The sequence below is a fragment of the Bufo gargarizans genome, chromosome 5 (genome assembly GCF_014858855.1).
Source record: "Bufo gargarizans isolate SCDJY-AF-19 chromosome 5, ASM1485885v1, whole genome shotgun sequence".
Classification (NCBI taxonomy): domain Eukaryota; kingdom Metazoa; phylum Chordata; class Amphibia; order Anura; family Bufonidae; genus Bufo; species Bufo gargarizans.
The window spans coordinates 155,690,490-155,713,509 of NC_058084.1; the positions used below are offsets into that span (position 1 = coordinate 155,690,490).

General features: G+C 40.7%; 1 protein-coding gene across 1 annotated transcript in view; it reads left to right on the forward strand.

The window, feature by feature from the left end:
- Window positions 1–23,020, forward strand: part of LOC122938205 (cadherin-19-like) — a 357,445-nt gene that overhangs the window by 105,738 nt on the left and 228,687 nt on the right. The window contains exon 3 of the mRNA XM_044293570.1: window positions 4,707–5,001. Coding sequence (XP_044149505.1) covers window positions 4,707–5,001 — 295 coding nt within the window. The remainder of the gene's footprint in view (window positions 1–4,706; window positions 5,002–23,020) is intronic.

The window sequence follows — 23,020 nt, forward strand, 5'->3', positions numbered from 1 at the left end:
ATGTTTTTGAGAGTCACCAGCAGACCAGCAATTATAATTTTTCAAGGCTGTGTCTGATGCCCTCCTTTATGTGTAGTAAAGGTTGTATTGGAGTGCCGGTTCCTTGTAATTTTTGGCAGCCCTTTCAATTAGTGCATAGGCTTAATGAGTGTAGGAGTACCACTACATGAACAATTGTACCACAATGTGAATGAGGCCCTCCTTTATATGATATACAGGTTGTATCGGAGTGCCTCTTCCTTGTAATTTTTGGCAGCACAAGTAAATATACAGGAAATAATGTTTCCTGTAAATATCCTGGAAATAATGTTTTCCTCTAAAATCAATTTTTTTCCCCTTTGGTTTTGTGTGTATTATTGTCAGTCTGTAAATGTGGCGTACTATTCGGACAACATTGCTCCCAGCAGTGACCTGCGAGTACAAGATGCATCCAGACATCCTCCCTATGCTGTTCCCGAACCATTTCAGTGGTGTTTCCATCAATTTCTGACAATTTCCTATAAACCAGGCATCCTCCCCAGGGGGTACCTGGTTTAATGCTTGGGTTCTCGCATTGATTTCCATTATACTCGGGTGCTCGGTCGAGCACCCGAACATCCCGATGTTTTCAGCCTGAGCCCCCAAGCACCCGAGCACTACGGTGTTCGATTAACACTATTCATTGGGTAGATCATTTGGATATTTAATTAGAACAATATATAAGTTGAATTAACAACTATGTTCATCAGTATTTTTAAATTCATAGAATGAAGTGCAGAACCTCATACAGCACTTTGGTGCTTTTGGCGGAGAACATATTTTACGTATTTTGAATATTATCATACAACACTCAATGTCCTCAGACACGCACACTAAGACCAGTTTCATAGAAAGACAATAATACAGTACAGTATGTATTTGGACCATAAAAAGAGACTGGAGAACCCAGAGGAACTCAGATTTCAACTGAAAACTTCATTGCTACAAGCTAGCACACAGTACTTGAAAATGTATAAGAATATTAGTTCTTTCCATAAAAGCCTCAATACCTACTTTTGCAATATCTATTGCAGTTTTGTAAATTACAGACATTATTTTTATGTTATTTCATTCTTCTCGAAATTACATGACTTGCATTATATGAAAGCAACTGGATGTCAGTTTTTACAGGATGTGCTTATGACATGCTTTAATTAACCTACTTTCTCACATGAGTTAAAGAAATCCAGCAGGCTGTTTCAGCCGAGAACAGCCAACCAAAGTTCTATGGATCTAGCATAGCTGGATAGTGCCACATGCCTGCCAGACCCCATTGACTATAATAGGATGCAGCTAGGGATAAAATCACTCTACAGCATACCAGCCAGAATTTGACCAGACAAAAATCGCTGCATATAAAGTTTTTTGTTTTTTTTGTAATGCATCACTGCCTGCCCGATTACTTTGATGCATGTGTGAAGGTATCCTGACTTGCAAAAATAAAAAATAAAAGACTGAGGGAGTTTTATCAGAACTGGTGTAAAGGAAAACTGATTTAGTTGCCCATAGCAAGCCACCCATCAGATTCTACCTTTCATTTTTCAGAGCTACTTTGAAAAATGAAAAGTAGAATTTGATTGCTACGGGCAAAAAAGTCAGTTTTCCTTTACACCAGTTTTGATAAATCTCCCTCACTTTTTCATACATATATATATATATATATATATATATATATATACCTTATATTATTCTTATATCTCAACTGTCATGCAACAAACTCTTAGCGTAGACTCATCCTAAGGCTACTAATGGGCAGATTTACTAACGCTAGTGTTTCATAGGCCAATCTCAGTTTAAAGTCTATTAAAGTAAGATGCTGTAAACATAATTTATTAAGAAATATGCCTCAATAAATTTGGGAGATATTTGGTCTGTTAGTGTGCCACAAGCCAGCTATAAACTGGCATGAATTTCAACTATAATTTATGCTAAGGATACTCTGGTGCAAAATCTCAAAAAGTCATACATTTAGCGCCAAAAATTGGGATGTCCAAAAATTTGGGACTGGCACACAGGCTATGATGCATTCCCAAACTCTTTTTCATGTGACAGTTGTAATACATGCGTGGGATTATAGAGAGTACCTGTATGTACTTACTACCTGTAATTTACTTTCATGTGTACAGTACAGACCAAACGTTTAGACATACCTTCTCAATCAAAGAGTTTTCTTTATTTTCATGACTATGAATATTGTAGATTCACACTGAAGGCATCAAAACTATGAATTAACACATGTGGAATTATATACATAACAAAAAAGTGTGAAACAACTGAAAATATGTCATATTCTAGGTTCTTCAAACTAACCACCTTTTGCTTTGATTACTGCTTCGCACACTCTTGGCATTCTCTTGATGAGCTTCAAGAGGTAGTCACCTGAAATGGTCTTCCAACAGTCTTGAAGGAGTTCCCAGAGATGCTTAGCACTTGTTGGCCCTTTTGCCTTCACTCTGCGGTCCAGCTCACCCCAAACCATCTTGATTGGGTTCAGGTCCGGTGGCTGTGGAGGCCAGGTCATCTGGTGCAGCACCCCATCACTCTCCTTCATGGTCAAATAGCCCTTACACAGCCTGGAGGTGTGTTTGGGGTCATTGTCCTGTTGAAAAATAAATGATGGTCCAGCTAAACGCAAACCGGATGGAATAGCATGCCGCTGCAAGATGCTGTGGTAGCCATTCTGGTTCAGTATGCCTTCAATTTTGAATAAATCCCCAACAGTGTCACCAGCAAAGCACCCCCACACCATCACACCTCCTCCTCCATGCTTCACGGTGGGAACCAGGCATGTAGAGTCCATCTGTCACCTTTTCTGCGTCGCACAAAGACGGTTGGAACCAAAGATCTCAAATTTGGACTCATCAGACCAAAGCACAGATTTCCACTGGTCAAATGTCCATTCCTTGTGTTCTTTAGCCCAAACAAGTCTTTTCTGCTTGTTGCCTGTCCTTAGCAGTGGTTTCTTAGCAGATATTCTACCATGAAGGCCTGATTTACACAGTCTCCTCTTAACAGTTGTTCTAGAGATGTGTGGCATTGACCTGGTCTCTAATCTGAGCTGCTGTTAACCTGCGATTTCTGAGGCTGGTGACTCGAATGAACTTATCCTCCGCAGCAGAGGTGACCCTTTGTCTTCCTTTCCTGGGGCGGTCCGCATGTGAGCCAGTTTCTTTGTAGCGCTTGATGGTTTTTGTGACTGCACTTGGGGACACTTTCAAAGTTTTCCCAATTTTTTGGACTGACTGACTTCATTTCTTAAAGTAATGATGGCCACTTGTTTTTCTTTACTTAGCTGCTTTTTTCTTGCCATAATACAAATTCTAACAGTCTATTCAGTAGGACTATCAGCTGTGTATCCACCTGACTTCTCCACAACGCAACTGATGGTCCCAACCCCATTTATAAGGCAAGAAATCCCACTTATTAAACCTGACAGGGCACATCTGTGAAGTGAAAACCATTTCAGGTGACTACCTCTTGAAGCTCATCAAGAGAATGCCAAGAGTGTGCAAAGCAGTAATCAAAGCAAAAGGTGGCTACTTTGAAGAACCTAGAATATGACATATTTTCAGCTGTTTCTCAATTTTTTGTTATGTATATAATTCCACATGTATTAATTCATAGTTTTGATGCCTTCGGTGTGAATCTACAATTTTCATAGTCATGAAAATAAAGAAAACTCTTTGAATGAGAAGGTGTGTCCAAACTTTTGGTCTGTACTGTATGTGGCATGGAAAATACACAAGTCTATAACAGTTAAGTCTCAGTAATCTACAGTATGATATAATCATAAACATGGGCAAGGGCTACATGATGATTTCTGTAGCACGATTCCCTGTCACATCAATGTTGTGTGTTAATGGGAACCTGTAGATGTATGCTTCAACTAGGTTGTCCAGCTTATTTTTTACTTTTTCAAATTTCTATCCCAGATTCCTTTTCCTGTGGAAAAAAATTACTCACCTGCTCGACATTCCGGCTCATTCCAGCTCTTGGCTCCCTTTTCTGGTCTTTCACTACCTGTAATGTCAACTGCAGTGACAAGCTGCTTGGGGACACAAAACTACTGAGGCGAGTTATTGGCTTCAGTGGCACATGTGACCCTGTTGATCTGGAAGTTTTCAGATGAGGACCAGAAGACCAGTTAAGAAAACCAAATAACTAGAAAGGAGCAGTGACCTGTTAATCATACTAGCTTAAACATGGAAGGCATGAAATACCAACAGCCTTCCAAATTACAAAGAACTGTGCTCTACTCTGAAACAGTGCAACATTTCAGAGTAAAACATAATAGGCAAACCTATCACGTCAGTATTTCAAGAGTCCTGTCATTGGCAGAAGTGGCACACATAAACCCATTTGTCTGTCAGTTGACAGGACATGGACTGAAAGACCAGTAAAGGGAGCCAGGGATCCAGAACGAGGCACTGTGGAGCAGGTCAGTATGCTTTTTTCACAAGTTAAAAAAAACCCCACAAAACTCTGCAACCCTATTAAAACAGCACTGATGAATTTGATATGACTTTGTCCAAAGAGGGTCCATAAAGCCACAGTAAATAAATGAGAATGAGACTGTCATGACTATGCTGTGTTATATCATAGTTAGCTATTAATACTATGTGTTATATGAGTTGTATTTTGTAATGTATTAATGCAATGTATATTTATTTTGTTCATTCTGTCTACAGCTGAAAACCGACTCTGATGATCATGATGACTCCATTAAATATGTTTTGTTGGGGGATGGAGCTGGAACAATATTTGTAATGAATGAACATTCAGGAAAGATCTCGGTGATAAAAAAACTTGACAGAGAAGAAAAGCCCTTTTATACTCTAAGAGCCCAGGCTATAAATAGATTCACAGGCATTCCTGTTGAAGCGGAATCTGAATTTGTCATCAAAGTCTTGGATATCAATGACAATGAGCCAAAGTTTATCAATGAACCTTATATTGCAGAAGTTTCAGAGATGTCCCCTAAAGGTACCGTATGTGAAACACTAATAACTAAACATTAAATATTTAATTATGTCATTAGAGGAAAGACCCTGGACATATGGAAATAAATTTTACTACTGTGAAATGTGGTATAAACAAATCCCCCAAAAAGTGTACATCTAAGATAAGCAGTCAAAAAAGAGCATAATTTAAATAGGTTATTCGACTCTTTGAAACTGATGACCTATCCTCTGGATAGATGAATGCAAACAGTATCAGCAGCATCTCACATCATCGACTTTTATTAGGACTTTAAAGCAACAATACACATAGCAGCAACATTTCGGCTGATAAACAGTCTTTGTCAAGCCTGTTCACATTGTATTATAGCCACATGCTTATGGTAAAAACAAGTGTCACCCCATCCAGATTATCCAATCTGGCCACTGGTGAGGTTGTTGCATCTATAAGAATACATCAATATGGACCGTGTGGTGCTGCTTCTACATTTGTCTATTGCTATCCTCTGGATAGGTCATCCGCATCTGTTCAATGTGGGTTTGACACCCTGGATGCATGCCAATCATCTGCTTGAGAAAGCCCCAGCTATCCTGTGAGTGCCAGGGCCTTCTCATTGCTTACCCTAGGCCAGTGACGTCATGACCATCTATCATATTGCTTAGCCAAAGCTGAGCCCAATTTACTTGACACCAGAACTCCTGCTAATCAACTACTTGTAAAATCCCCAACACTCCTGGGCAGGGGCCTTCTTATTCACTTGAATGGGGATGAGCTGCACCTAGTCCAAATGACCTATGGTTGTGACATCAATGGCTTAGGGTAGTGATGGCTAACCTTGGCACTCCAGCTGTGGTAAAACTACAACTCCCAAGATACCCCCCTGGCTTGGCTGCTCTCAGAACTCTATAGAAATAAATGGAGCATGCTGGGAGTCGTAGTTTCACCACAGCTGGAGTGCCAAGGTTAGCCATCACTGGCTTAGGGTAAGCAGCAAGAAGGCCCCAGCCATTAACTTGAATGGGGCTAATCTGCACCTAGACCACGTGACCGATGGCTGTGACTAGTGTTGGGCGAATTGAGCTTTGGATCATAGATAGTCTCCGTACAGCAGTAAAATGTATTGCCTCCATTGAGGCAAAATTTGTTTTGCCCGAAGTTGCCCGAGACTTCGGTAAATTAATTCTGCATTCAGTTCAACATCTTTAAAGACATTTCAAATTAGAAATATGAAGTTGGGTTGTGTAGCGGCTCAACACTAGTTGTGATGTCACTGGCAGCAGATGTTGTAAGCAGCGAGAAGGCCCCAGCATTCACAGAAGCACCTTTCTCAGTTGATTGCCAGGGGTCTCTGGTGTTGGAACCCCTTTGATCAGATGCTGAGGACTTATCCAGAGGATAGGTCATTAGTTACCAAGCGTAGTATAACTGCTTTAATGTTTAAATGTTTTTGTTTGTTTTTTTGGGCAATTACTATAATTTTAGATCTTTCATTTTGGCACATTGTGAGTTTAGTCATTTTATTGTCTTTTTGGATGCAAAATTTTGCTGGTTTATGAACTATTTGTCTTGCAACTCATCATTCGTACTATAAGCAGTGTCTATAGAGTGACCGCAAAGAAACCCTCATAGTAAACCAATGGGTCTCATTTATCAAACCTATCTGATGCTGGATTCATACACATTGTCTTCATTTAGTTTTTGTGTAGTTTTCATTGGCATATTCTTTAGTTAAAAAATGCTGTGTCCATATATTACTTTAAAGTATGTAGTAAAATATTGCTGGATCTATATACACAGCATTCTAATGTTTGGTAATGCTGCATACCTTTTATATATGATGGCTGCTCTTACAGGGGCCCAGCTTAATGAAGTTAAGTGACTGCGCCGGGCCCGCTACTACACTGATAGTGCCCCTGTTTAAATGTCACTGGTACATCGCAGGCTGCTATGCCTATGCAGCACAGCACGACCTGCGAAGTGCCGGACATGTAATACTGCTGTATTCGCGTTATAAGACGCACAGCATTTTCCCCACACTTTTAGGGGGTAAAAAGTGCATCTTATAAAGCAGAAAATATGGTATCTGGGAAGTCCTAATACAAAAAAAATTGGCCTTGTTGCCCATAACAATCAATCACAGCTTAGTGTTCATTTTATAACTTACTCTGATAACAAAAAACGTTACTCCTATAGAAAATAAGACACGTTTTTTTTGTTATTTACAGTTTTGATAACTGAGTGGGCGTTTCTTTGAAGTTTTTTGAGCATTAAAATGTGGAGCATTGGACTTAATAACATCCTACAAATGATGATTGAAATGTTGGGATGTATGCATTCTACCGACTAATTCTTTAAAATTAAAATAAAGGCTGTTACAATTAGTTTTATTCTTAACCATGTTATGCGCAATTTTAGAAAAAAAATATATCCAAGTACTAGATAGATTAGACAGAAATGCTACTAAACTATTTGGTAATTTGACTTTAGAGACTGGAGACATTTAAGACCTTTGCCTTCTCAAACAGTTGATTGGCGGGGATCCCGGGTGTTGGACCCCACCGATTAGATATTGATGACCTATCCTCATAAAAATCTCATAGTACCTCTTTATTTTGTTATAGTTTAAAAATAGAGAAACATAAAAAAAAACATAACTTGGGTAATTATCTTCGTAATTGCATGTGAACAGAGCATTACTAGTTCTTAGCTATGTGATGAAACTGCAAATAAATGGGTACAACAATGACACGCTATCACATTCTATCTCTCTAAACTGATATACAAATGTCCCTAAAAATCAACGTTAGGTGGCTGACTGCAAAAGGAACGGTTGTTGCCTTTCGGTGTATGCTTATAAACGCTGCTGATTATTTCACTCGTACAGTATAGGCTTCCTTTCTCGTTGCTTGAAGATACCTGTGAGCTCCTTTCAAAAGTAAATCTAGCAATACTATTTTCTCAAGAAAGGTCAGGAAGGGCTTATTGTATTTTAAGCCAAGGGATTTTGATTCTGAACCAAAAAATCTTCAAATATTAGATTTTGTACTTTGGGTTCAAGATGAGTTTGCGGAAAAGAGTCACATAAAAATCCAGCCATCATAGGGCAGTCACGTAAGCAATTTATTTTGTGTGTGTCTGTGTTCCTGCATTTATTAAGCCCAATCCTAGAAAGCAGCATATTACGGAGCTTTTACATTTCTATTTTGCTTTGTGTCAGCGGTGTCATCAGTCATATATAATTGGATTGAGATTACTTACAAAGGAAGATTCCATTTTTCTACCCCTTGGCATATTAGTATTCCGTATGCATCACACTCCTATGTTTAACATGATTATTTTTTATGTTCTAGACATGGTTAATTGAAATGAATTGCATAGTGCTCAAGTAGCTTGTTCTTAGATTGGACAGAATGTCTAGTTAATTCTGCAATATGAGTTCTTCATATTAATATCTATGATCAATTGGGAAAAAGATAATTTAAGCATCAAAGTTTGAATTAATGCCTCCAATTACATGTAAGTCTCAAAAGTAGGAACATATGTAGCAGAGCTGGGTATGAGTATATAAATTAAAATAACTTGCCCCCTTCACAATACGTTTGTACTGTTCTGTCCACTACAGATAAACTTACTGAATCATCTAAATTATCACAGACTGTGAAAGAAATGCCTGCAATAACAGATATATGATCTATTTTTCAAGCCACCATGTGCAACATAGGTATGCCATATGTATGCAACATTATGTCAAATGCAATATTTTATATCATTTTTATATTAGTAGAACATTACAATCATATAGTATGCAATTAAAAGTAGAACATACAATCATACAGTATACAATGACATCGCCTGGCTCCACCTACTCCCCCTAAACTACAATGATTGACAAGCAGTTTGCAAGAATAATTCTACAGGCTTGGCCATTTATATGGATACACCTTAATAAAATGGGAATGGTTGGTGAAATTAACTTCCTGTTTGTGGCACATTAGTATATGTGAGGGGGGAAACTTTTCAAGATGGTGGTGACCATGGCGGCCATTTTGAAGTCGGCCATTTTGAATCCACGTTTTGTTTTTTCAATAGGAAGAGGGTCATGTGACACATCAAACTTATTGGGAATTTCACAAGAAAAAACTATGATGTGCTTGGTTTTAAAGTAACTTTATTTTTTTATAAGTTATTTACAAGTTTCTAACCACTTATAAAATGTGTTCAATGTGCTGCCCATTGTGTTGGATTATCAATGCAACCCTCTTCTTCCACTCTTCACACACTGATAGCAACACCGCAGGAGAAATGCTAGCAAAGGCTTCCAGTATCCATAGTTTTAGGTGCTGCACATCTAGTGTCTTCACAGCATAGACAATTGCCTTCAGATGACCCATAGATAAAAGTCTAAGGGGGTCAGATCGGGAGACTTTGGGAGCCATTCAACTGGCCCACGACGACCAATCCATTTTCCAGGAAGCTGTTTACCTAGGAATGCTCGGACCTGACACCCATAATGTGGTGGTGCACCATCTTGCTGGAAAAACTCAGCTTCAGTGCATAAAGAGGGAAACACATCATCATGTAGCAATTTCGCATATCCTGTGGCCTTGAGCTTTCCATTGATGAAGAATGACCCCAATATCTTTGTACCCCATATTCCAGAACATACCATCAATTTTTTTGTTCCAACAGTTATGGAGGGATCTATCCAATGTGGGTTAGTGTCAGACCAATAGCGGTGGTTTTGTTTGTTAACTTCACCGTTCACATAAAAGTTTGCCTAATCACTGAACAAAATCTTCTGCGTAAACTGAGGGTCCTGTTCTAATTTTTGTTTTGCCCATTCTGCGAATTCAGTGCTCCAATCTGGGTCATCCTCGTTGAAAAGCTGCAGTAGCAGGAGTTTGTAAGGGTGCCATTTGTGAGTAGCTAATATCCGCCGAAGGGATGTTCGACTAATGCCACTCTCCAGTGACATGCAGCGAGTGCTATGCTGTGGGCTCTTGCTGAATGAAGCTAGGACAGCCACTGATGTTTCTTCATTAGTGACAGATTTCATGCGTCCACATTTTGGCAAATCCAACACTGAACCAGTTTCACAAAACTTAGCAAGCAGTTTGCTAACTATAGCATGGGAGATGGGTGGTCTTGTAGGCTGTCTTACATTGAAATATGCTGCAATGACCCGGTTACTGCGTTCACCAGACATCAACACAATTTCTATCTGCTCCGCACGTGTTAACCTCGGCGACATGTCAATGGCTGTAAACAAAGAGAAACTTGTAAATAACTCATGAAAGAATAAAGTTACGTTAAAACCAAGCACACCATTGTTTTTCTTGTGAAATTCCCAATAAGTTTGATGTGTCACAATACCCTCTTCCTATTACAAAAAACAAAAGTTGGATTCAAAATGGCCGACCTCAAAATGGCTGCCATGGTCACCACCCATCTTGAAAAGTTTCCCCCCTCACATATACTAATGTGCCAAAAACATGAAGTTAATTTCACCAACCATTCCCATTTTATTAAGGTGTATCCATATAAATGGCCCACCCTGTATATAAGCTCCGCATACCTCTAACTCCTCTGGAAAGATAGTCCCTACTTTTGACTCAGGTTCCTCTGTCATGTTTTTTTACTTTCATAATAGGTGCTCATTAATAAGCATATTCCCCCCAGAAAGTTGTTCCTAACTATAGACGTGATCCCAACTTATGTTATTTGATCAGTTGGTACAATTTGAGCCTTGAGGGGGTTATCCGATTTGCTATTTTTGGGACATGCTGTAGGGAAGCAGTTAAGTCTTTATTTTTTGTAATGTGTAGGGGCAGTGATACTGACCATTTTTGTGATATACTTTAATTACTGAAATCATACATTTCAATTAGAAAAATAGCTCTAAAGCGGCCCATTATGAGCCTTAGCAACGCTCCTCTGACTTCTGTTTACATAACTCTGGACACCTTCTCAGCATTGACTGTGTTATGTAAACAGAAATTAGGTAGTCAGGAGTAGAAAGCTGTGAGGATATGCGAAAAAAGCGCACAATAGAGTAGTACATCCTAAAAAGTACAATCAGTTCACATAACTCTAAATTGGAGGCTCACCTTAAGCGGTTGTGCACAACTTTATAGAAGACTTTATATTAGTCACTGGGTGTGCAGCCGTAGCATCCGAAATTTATCAGAGCCAATAGCAAGCCCAAATTTATCAGAGCCAATAGCGTGGTAAATAGAGAGGATCGCAGTTTGAGGTGCAGAAACACCGGGCAGGACAGATGTGGTTTATGAAGAAAAAATATTCTTTATTAGGTATTGCTCAGCAGGTGAAGCGGATAAAACAACGCGTTTTGGGAAAACGTAGGTCACCTTTATCAGGTTAAAAAAGCTTCATGCGGCAGCAACCACACGCTGCCGCCACAAGCCCGGCTGGATAACTATCAGCTTTAGAGAAAGTAGAGGGCTGTGCCATGAGGGAAAAGTACTCCATTAGATTGATCAGATGGAGCCTCTGCCGTTGCTGTTGAGCTAAGTTTTACCTGTTATTTAAGTGCAATACCAAGCGATCAAAAAGTCAGATGCACCCCAAAATATTACCAATCAAACCATCATCTCATACTGAAACAAATGAGCACCTACATAAGATAGCAGCCCCAAAAATAAATAAAAACTATGGCTTTCAGAATATGGAGACACTAAAAAATCATTTTTTTCAAACAACCAAAAAAAGTAGTCATATTTGGTATTGTAGCGAGTTTCTACTCTAGAGGGGAATCAAGGGGTATTCAAATGTGATATAGTAAGTTAAAATTATCCCAGTGAAATCTGCCTTCCAAAAACCATATAGGATTCCTTTCCTTCTGCGCCCTCCCTTGTGCCGGTACAGCAGTTTACGACCACATATGGGTAAACTACAGCATTAGGGCAATAAATATTGTGTTTTGTTTGGCTGTTAACCCTTGCTTTGTTACTGGAAAAAAATAGATTAAATGGAAAATATGCCCAGAAATATGCCAAAAAAGTGAAATTCAGAAATTTTATCTATATTTTCCTTTAATTCTTGTGGAACACCTAAATGGTTAAGAAAGTTTGTAAAATCAGTTTTTAATACCTTGAGGGTTGTATTTTCTAAAATGGGGCCATTTATGGGTGGTTTATATTATGTAAGCCTCACAAAGTTACTTCAGACTTGAACTGGTCCTTAAAAAGTGGGTTTTGGAAATTTTCAGAAAATTTTCAAAATTTGCTTCTAAACTTCTAAGCCTTCTAACGTCCCAAAAAAAGAGAATGTCAAAATTCAAAATGATCCAAACATGAAGTAGACATATGGGAAATGTAAAGTAATAGCTATTTTAGGAGGTATCACTATCTGTTTTAAAAGCAGAGAAATTGAAATTTTTCTTCACATTTCCCCCCAAAATTTTGTACATTTTTATTTTTTTTAAATAAAAATAAAATATTTTGACTCAAATTTACCACTGTCATGAAGTACAATATGTGTTGAGAAAACAGTCTTATAATGGCTTGGATAAGTAAAAGCAAAGCGTTTTAAAGTTATCACCACTTAAAGTGACACATGTCAGATTTGCAAAAAATGGCCTGGTCCTTAAGGTAAAAAATGGCAGGGTTCTTAAGGAGTTAAAGTGTAACTGTCATTCTTTTTTTTTCTTTTTTAAATGTATAGGGGCAATGATGCTGACCATTTTGGTAATATACTTTAATTACTAAAATTGTTTATTTTTATTAGAAAAATAGCTCTAAAGTGGCCCATTTTGAGCCTTATCCACGCTCCTTTGACTTCTGTTTACATAATCGTAGTAGATAGAGAGGTTTGGCATGTTGAGCTAAGTTTTACCTGTTGTACTAACCTTCTTGGTGCCCAGCCACACCTCCCTGTAAAGGAGCCCAGCACCGCCCGCTTCTTCACCGATTCTCCTTCTTTCTTCACAGTTAGATTGCCGTAATCTTGCAAGGCGCGAGCTCTCGCATGCACAGTGCTGGTATAGTTTTCCTTCCCTGTGCTGGCATCAGCCTCGGGGAAGAAACTCACGCTTCGCAAGATTACGGCAATTTAACTGTGAAGAAAGGAGGAGATTCGGGGAAGAAGTGGGCGGTGCTGGGCTCCTTTACTGGGAGGCGTGGCTGGGCACCAAGAAGGTTAGTACAGCCCCTTGGGCACCTTACAAAGCTCATTTACATATCTCTAAAATCATTTTTTAAACAAAATAAAAGGACACAGCCCTATGGGACAGGTATATAGTGGACATGCTAGCGGCGATCTAGCCGTGCATGTCCACATCTCTATAACCTAAAAGGAGGTGACAGAATCCCTTTGAATTACAATTGCCTATCTGCAGTTTGCCCCTAAAAATGCAATTCAGGCAGCCCCTTTAAAAATTTATTTGTTTTAATATTTAAATAAAAAAAAAAAAAAATGTATAGCTATGTGTGAAATAATGGATCTTCCATGCAAAAGAGCCCCACTTTTTCCAGCCAAATAGATGGGAGGTATACTGCCATTTTTTTATTATTGGGTGGACCCTGCTTCTAGAGGGAGTGATTGTAAGGTTTATGTTGCACCGGGACCCGGGTCCAAAGGCTTGTCTGTCACATCACAAGGCATTATTGTAAACTCCACATGGGGGCCCCAGTATTACAGATTTGGAACTCAGGAGCTTCAAATTAAACCTCTATATTAAACATCTGTATTACTACTAATAATATATTCCATAACATACAAGCTACATACTTCAAAATCTGAGAAATGATTGCGTATTTTACATGTGGCAAAATATCATATAAGGTTGAAGTTTGTGACTGCAACCCAATTAGCAGTCTAGGCAAAAACTATAATTCCTATATCTAGGGTTCAGCCGAACTTCAGTTCGAAGTTCGGGTTCGGGACCTGAACTTGACCTGAACTTCACCCCAATCCCAGATCCCATTTAAGTCAATGGGGACCCAAACTTCACTTTATTATTTTCCCTTATAACTTGGTTATAATGGAAAATAATAGCATTCTTAAAACAGAATGCAAACTAAAATGTCTATTGGGGGGGGCTAAAAAAAAAAAGAAACTCACCTCATCCACTTGATTGTGCAGCCGGTATCTTCATTTCTTCAGGACCTGCAAAAGAACCTGCGGTGTGGTCACTGCGCTCACCACGTGGTGAGCACGGTGATGTCACCGCAGGTCCTGCTGAATGAAGATAGTCCTTCTATCTTCATTCAGCAGGACCATGTTATAAAGTAAAATACTAAAATCACCCGAACACCTAATCCGAACCCAAACTTCAGTGAAAATGTCTGGGTTCGGGTCCAGGTACCCAAACTCGCAAAGTTCGGGTTCGCTCAACTCTAGCTATATCATTTCATAGTGCCAAATATATGCACTCCCACATGACTGCATTTATGGTTAGTAATAGTAGTAATAAATAGTGATGAGGGAAGTATTTAAAAACATTATTTGGCTGCTTCACAGAATTTTTCAAAAAAATTTACTTGTGATTAATTATTTAATCACAAAGCGCATTTCCTTTTAAGTAGTGGGTGTAATGGCAGGGAGTGGCGATTGCACCCCCCCCCCCCCATCTTTGTACCACTCAGATGCCATGTTCATAGCTCATCGCAGCATCTGAAAGCAATAATGCAGTGTAAAAAAAATAAAAAAAAATAATCATTTTTACCTCATCCATTGGATCGCAAAGAGCTGGCTGACGCTATCTTGATTAAAGATCTAGCGCAAAATCTCACGCGGCCCGTGATCACATCATCACATTGGCCAGTGTGGTAATGTCATACGTCACCAAGCACAGAATTTCATGCAATATCTTCAATCAAAATGGCAGTAGCCGATTTTTTTTTTTTTTACTGTCATTCAGGGAAAATTGATTCACTACCACGGAGCCAATTGAATTTTCCCTGAAATTCGGATCGGAGTCCACTCTGTCGACCTTGATTCACTCAACTCTAGTAATAAACTGCAAATAGGCTGCTTTCACATCTGTGGCATGTATTCTGACAGGTTGTTCCTGCAGGGTCCGGCGGAGATCTGGCAGCATTCAGCAAAAAAGGCTGAGAATCAGCCACACACTAAGCGCTGCATGCTGCGGTTTGTGTCTGGTCAATTTCTGGCATTCTGTGCCGGATCACAGTGGCACAGATGTGAAAATAGCTTTAGCAACTAAGGCAATACTGCATTTATGAGCTTTTTACTACTGAATGGAACTACTATTTCTTGGTAGCTTGAGACACTATTCTTAAATGTCTACCTCTCATTGGTGACATATGTTGTCACATACACCCATTGTCCTCCTTCCATTACCTTATTCCTAAAGGAACAGAGAGAGTTAATGCATTGCAGGGAGCCCCCTGGTATAGACAAGTGTACAAAGCAGAATGTGCTGATATTTAGAGGGTCTTGGCTCAGAAGATGGGAAATATTATATCTCTCTTACCCCAGGGGAGGATTTACAATGTTATTCCAACCTCATGGATTTATTTTCTTAATACTCTTTCTCATGAAGGATTATATCAAGCCATTCATTTCTGTGTATAGTATTTGGGAAAAGATAGAACTTTTCAGGCTATTTTGCCTACATTGTTATAGTTTTTCCTTCGGTGGAGAGCCATTTAGATTTCTTATGTGCTGGCTTTGTAGCATTATGCACTAATGGATAATGCGAAAGCGCTTCCCTTTTAGCACTACAAACTTTATTTCCGGAAGAATTGTCCAACTAACAGCTAAAATTTGGTGCAGTAAATACAAAGTCAAAAGTTTGTATAAAGAGGGATGATGATCACAAGCTGAGAGAAAATACCTTTAATTATCTATGCATCCAAATTGCATATTCTGCCTAATTTAGTGCACGTAGGTGTCAATTGTAAAATATTTGGTAAAGAAAATTATCAAGAAAAATCCCATATAAATGAGACAACCACAGCATTTACAGATGTGTCCTCTCTTACCTGATCTCCAAACTGGAAGTGGTGTCAATTTTGTCCTGAGAGCAAAACAACATCATATCGCGAGACTGTAACTAAACTCTAAAAAGCTGCAATACACATCGTGACCACTGGGCGGTGAGTTCTCCACATTTAGCTTATTGCTTAAGCTGCAGATAAGCTAGCCTCAAATATATCTCAGAGATATTTAGCGGAAGACCTAGCTAGATTTGGTAGGATCTATTGAGAATATTAAATGTGCAAAAGTCAAACACATGAGAATAAAGGATCACTAAATCCAGAATCCAAATATCATATGTGATACTGTCTGCTGAGCTGTGTATCTAATCATATCATGTGTGATACTGTCTGCTCAGCTGCGTGTCTAATCATATTATGTGTGATACTGCCTGCTGAGCTGTATATCTAATCATATCATGTGTGATACTGTCTGCTCAGCTGCGTGTCTAATCATATTATGTGTGATACTGCCTGCTGAGCTGTATATCTAATCCTATCATATGTGATACTGTCTGCTGAGCTGTGTATCTAATCATATCATGTGTGATACTGTCTGCTCAGCTGCATGTCTAATCATATTATGTGTGATACTGCCTGCTGAGTTGTGTATCTAATCCTATCCTGTGTGATACTGTTTGCTTAGCTGTGTATCTAATCATATCATGTGTGATACTGCCTGCTGAGCTGTGTATCTAATCATATCATGTGTGATACTGTCTGCTCTGCTGCGTGTCTAAGCCTATTGTGTGTGATACTGCCTGCTGAGTTGTGTATCTAATCCTATAATGTGTGATACTGTCTGCTGAGCTGCGTATCTAATCCTACCATGTGTGATACTGTCTGCAGAGTTATGTATAAATATATAGCACCTACCAGTAGCCATTAGGCTCCAGGAGAAGTATATAGTGGGCTCAGCATGCATGTTGGTACTTGTATCCCTGGATCCGATGAAAGCTGTAATGGCACCGGACGGGGTTAAAGGCAGAGTGTGCTTGGCGTGCATGCTGTATCTGCGCTCCCTGGACTTTGTGTGGCTGTCATGGCCCATAACAGGTAGGAACTAGTGTTAGGGACCACTCATGGAGGCGATTGCATTTGTGTTTTAGAGTTATGTATAAGCCTATTGTGTGTGATATTGTCTGCTGAGCTGTGTATCTAATCCTATCATGTGTGATACTTTCTGCAGAGTTATGTATCTAAGCCTATTGTGTGTGATACTGTCTGCTGAGTTGTGTATCTAATCCTATCATGTGTGATACTTTCTGCAGAGTTATGTATCTAAGCCTATTGTGTGTGATATTGTCTGCTGAGCTGTGTATCTAATCCTATCATGTGTGATACTTTCTGCAGAGTTATGTATCTAAGCCTATTGTGTGTGATACTGTCTGCTGAGTTGTATATCTAATCATATAATGTGTGATACTTTTTTCTGAGCTGTGTTTCTAACCCTATCAGGTGTGATACTGTCTGCAGAGCTTTATATCTAAACCTATGATGTGTGAACGTTCTGCTAAGATATATATCTAATCCTGTCATGTGTGATAATTTCTGCTGAGCTGTGTATCTGATCCTATCATGTGTGATACTGTCTGGTGAGCTGTGTATCTAATCCTATTCTGTGTGATACTGTCTGCAGAGTCGTGTATCTAAGCCAAGGGCCAGGGCCAGGTTCATGTGGGCCCTTGGTCGATAAATCCCAGTGGCCCCCCTTGAGGCATTTTTTTAAATGCACATGTCCTCCTGTGGCTCCCACATGGTATAATGACCCCCAGTGGCCCCTATACAGTATAATGACCACTAGGTACCTTTCACACAGTATAATGACCCTCCAATGCCCCTCACACTGTATAATGACCCCCAGTTGCCCCACACACAGTATAATGACCCCACAGCGGCCCTCCATTCAGAATAATAATCCCCAGTCGCCCCCCATTCAGAATAATGACCCCCAGTAGCCCCCACACTGGGGAATACTGTATGGAGGGGGCACTGGGGGTCATTATACTGTATGGTGGTCACTGGGGATCATTATAATAAATGGGGGACACTGGGGGTCATTATACTATGTAAAGGGCCCTCACAGTATAATGGCCCCACAGTGGCCCTCCATTCAGAACATTGACCTCCAGTTGCACCCACACTGGGGTTTATACTGTATGGAGGGGGCACTTGGGGTCATTATATTAAACGGGGGCTCTGGTGGTCATCATACTCAATGGAGGGTCATTGGGGATCATTATACTAAATGGGGGGCACTGGGGGCCATTATATTGTGTAAGGGGCCCTCACAGTGTAATGACACCCCCAGTGGCCCCCTCACATACCTATCATTGCTGTAGCGCAGGGGAGACGGTGGTTCTGTCATTCACTAACCGCAGCTGCCTGCGCTCCTTCTCTCCTCAGGCTCAGGCCCGCTGCAGCAGTGAGACACACGTCATCACGTCACCCCTGGGCCTGGCCTGGAGGAGAGAAGGAGATGTGCAGTGATGAAGCTAGAACTGACTGGGGCCCACAGCAAATTTTAGTATGCCCCCCACAGTGGGTTCACATCACGTTTTTATACCACAATTTATATAAAGCACCCAAAATCTAGCCTTTCATTCAGGCCCAGGGGTGCAGATGTTTTAAGACAAAAGATCCACCGAGTTTCTTGGGTATAGATCTTGTAAAGCCTCCCATTAGAGGGGGTGATTGGGACAAATGTCTCCTCCAACGTGAAACTCGGTGGATCTTTTGTCTTAAAACATCTGCACCCCTGGGCCTGAATGAAAGGCTAGATTTTGGGTGCTTTATATAAATTGTGGTGAGCCCTGTCTCTTATATAAATGGCGTTATTCTACTCATAGTGATGGGAGGAGCCTATATGAGATACCCTATTGTTTCATATATACTCGGCATCATGTTCAGTACTTTCTGTTACTTGTCCTTGTTCCTAAATTCATGCAAGAAATGTCAGTCTAACCTTGCTATGATTTTGTGTCATAGCGTTACCATAGACGCCTTTATCAAGAGACGTACTGTGCGGTTTCCTACCTGTTGACATGTCTCCAAGGTAACCGATTACACCCTCCGCCTCCCCACACGATTGGCCGCCGTTATCACGTGGTATCGGCGTCTGGTGCGTCGCTGCGCGGCGCATGCGCGTGACGTCAGACGCCGACGCGGATGCTGACAGGGCGGGCATCCAGGAAGAGGCGCGTATGGGCTCTATTTAAACTCCATGAAGGTATGTATCAGTGTGGCTGGTATTGGTTGAGGAACCCCCTGAACTATAGGGACATTACCTTTAGCGAGGACCACCATATCCTCACACACCAACGAGCAGAGGAACATCTATCCTTCTGCAGCATGGCACTCCTGCACCACGGATGTCATTTTCTAGGCTCTCATTTTAACCATTAGAGCCTGACTTTTTTGTAACCATATGACTGCAGTGTTTTCTTCTTTCTACCTGCGGGTACATATGGTGCATATTGTGTTTTTTCCTTCATGTACTTATTTCCCCTGAGGAGTCGACACGACAGAAACGTGCCACGTCGGGAGGTCTGTAGAATCTGCATATTTTTTAGCACTAGCGATCAGGTCCATAACTAGGGACAGGTATCCTGACGGGGTCGCCCTTTCTAGGGCGAGTGCTCTGTGTAGACAGGCAGTATGGGAGCAGCCCCCTTCCCCCAAGTATAGGGTGAGATAGGGCACAGCATCATCTTCCCTTGACTGCACGCCTACACAAGACTCCGTCTTACCCAGGCATCACGTTTGCCAATCTGATCCTAGTCACCTGGTTGGTCAGGTAAGACTGCTTGCGTCCACACAGGCGCAGCAGTTTCTTTACTTACCTTCGCTTTACCAGCATTGGGGTATCTATCACAGAACCCCTCGTTTGTTTGTATGTCTGTAATGTTGATGCATCCTCTGGTGTATTTTATTTTATTGCATATCTTATAAAAGTTATATTTTAATAAGGGGATTCATACAACAAGTAGTGGCATGAGGTCTGTGCAGGGCAGCAATAGGAGATAGGAGGGTGGAACAGGAGCTCTGGATACATGAGGGAGGAAAGGAGACAGCAGGGGTTCCATGATGATGAGATAGGACAGGATATGGGGGGGGGCAGGTGTCATGGAGGCAAACTGCTTAATGAAACAGTAAAACAGCTAAATAGAGACAGTCACAGTGCAGATTAACTGACAGCCTGCCGGTCTCTCTCCTAATACAGCATGTCCTGTGTAGAAGGGGTGTGTCTGAATCTCTGCAGCAGCTGGCCTCATTTGACTCAGAGTACCCACCAAAGGGGTACTGCGTAAGTGAAATGACAGCAATGAGAGCTTCCATCTGCATTGATTGAAGTGCTCATAGCAGCTCAGTGGACCCCCCCAGGAGCATTGGGCCCTGGCACCTGCCCGGGTTTGCCTGGTTATGACGTCGGCCCTGTCTAAGCCTATTGTGTGTGATACTGCCTGCTGAGCTGTGTATCTAATCGTGTATCTAAGCTTATTGTGTGTGATACTGCCTACTGAGTTGTGTATCTAATCCTATCATGTGTGATACTATCTGCTGAGCTGTGTATCTAATCCTATCATGTGTGATACTGTCTTCAGAGTCGTGTATCTAAGCCTATTGTGTGCGATACTGCCTGCTAAGTTGTGTATCTAATCATAGCATGTGTGATATTGCCTGCTGAGCTGTGTATTTAATCCTATCAGGTGTGATACTGTCTGCAGAGTCGTGTATCTAAGCCTATCATGCGTGATACTTTCTGCTGAGTTGTGTATCTAAACCTATCATGCGTGATACTGTCTGCTAAGCTGTGTATCTAATCCTATCACGTGTGATACGTTTTGCAAAGATGTGTATCTAATCCTGTTGTGTGTGATAATTTCTGCTGAGCTGTGTATCTAATTCTATTCTGTGTGATACTGTCTGCAGAGTCATGTATCTAAGCCTATTGTGTGTGATACTGCCTCCTGAGTTGTGTATCTAATCATATCATGTGTGATATTGTCTGCTGAGCTGTTTATCTAATCCTATTATGTGTGATACTGTCTGCTGAGCTGCATATCTAATCCTATTATGTGTGATACAGTGGCTCATTCTACATTCCCAGGTTTTTCTGTCTCTATCATGCTTACAATTCCCTCTAGAGAGGAAGGTTTTATGTTAAAAGGGTTTTTCCATCTTAGTCAATGGGGGCATATCTCTAGGATGTGTCCCCATTGTCTTATAGGTGCGGGTCCTATCGCTGGGACCTGCACCTATATCGAGAACGGAGCCCCGAAAGTGAAGGAGAGCGCACTGTGCATGCGCAGCTGCCCTCTATTCATTTCTATGGGGCCGCCGAAAATGCCGTCTGCACCATAGAAATTAAGGGGAGCATGGGCTGCACATGCGTGGCACACTCCCATTCACTTCTATGGGAGAGATGGGGATTAGCGCTTGGTGGTGGACGGACCCCGGGAAATTTGGGGTCCTCCAGCTACAGCGCTCCCCGCTCCGTTCTCGATATAGGTGCGGATCCCAGCGGTGGGACCCACACCTAGCAGACAATGGGGCATATCCTAGCGATATGCCCCCGTTGTCTAAGATGGGAATACCCCTTTAAGGAACAGATATGAGCGTGAGGTCAGATGGAGGGAGAGATAAACATTTCCTTGCTGGTTTCAGCGGTTTTTGGCGGTGTAGGAGAATAGGGGTATTAGTTATGGAAAGCAGAAACATTGTTTGCAGTGTATATTTCATTAGTTACAATTCGGGTATAATTAGATTTTGCGCACTTAGGAAGTTTGCTTTTTAGATGAAGACCAATGTCTCGGAATAACTAAAGCCTTACATTTACACTTCTAGGTGTGAACAATAGAGGATGAGCTGGATGTAACTTAATCAGGGACTAATCACAGAACAGCTGATACAATGGTGAATAGTCAGAGCAAACAAACGGCTAATAAAGAGACAGGGCCTGGGGACTGGAGCCTGGACATAAGCAGGAAATATGAGGCCTGGACACTTAGATGATGGGAAATTTGTGAGAAGCTATGATGCTAAATGCTAACATACCAGGGCTAAGCACGGCCGATTTTCAGCCAAAGCCAGAAGTAGAAATCCTTCCTTTACTGTATATTTCTAATTCCTTTCCAATCCATTTCTGTAGGCAGGTCTGCCTCAAATCCTCACCCAAAAAATCCTTATGTGTTTTTAGCCTTAGTGCATTCACATGACCATATTTTTGGTCTGCATCCGATCCACATTTTTTGAGGACCCATTCATTTCAATGGGGGCAAAAAAGATGTGGACAACACCATGTGCTGCCTGCATCTGAATGTCTGTTCTGTGCCCCCCCCCCCCCAAAGAATATAAAACCTGCCCTATTCTTGTGTGTTTTGCAGGGGGAATTCTCCATTGGCAATACAGGGTGGTCAATATATATTTATTGGCAAAGCACGCAATATGAGGAGGGAGGTCGAAAGAGGATTATATACTGGCAATACTGGTGGAAACAGAGGAGCATTAAACACTGGAGCCATTATATATATATATATATATATATATATATATATACAGACACTTCAGGGGGCATTATAATACAGTGCACAGTACAGTGGAGTTATAACTGCAGAGGGCATTAGAACTACATGAGGACCTGCAGGGGCGGCATTATAAATACTGAGGGCACTCTGGTGATATTATTACTTGGGAATAGTTATGTTGCTCGTTATTAAAGGAGACCGCTGCTATTACATGTAGAGATTTCCTTCCTACTATTGGGAGGAGCAAACACTAATGCCATAGCTCCTCCCCATATAGAATAGGCTGAGAAAGGGTTTAATCACTTACAGTCCCAAAGTTGCATTTTACACTTCTGATTGTAAAGTACATTTTTTATACCTTTTGGAATATTATTTTATTTACTGTCCCTCTGTGTTCATTGTGCCTACAGTCATATTTTTACTTTACAATTAAAATATAAAATCCAACAAAAAATAAATGTAAGGGGGACAAAACCAGTGGCATGTAGTGCTCTGTGTAAAGTGTTATATATATATATTTTTTTTTTTCTAAAAATAAGCACCGCCTCAGGGACC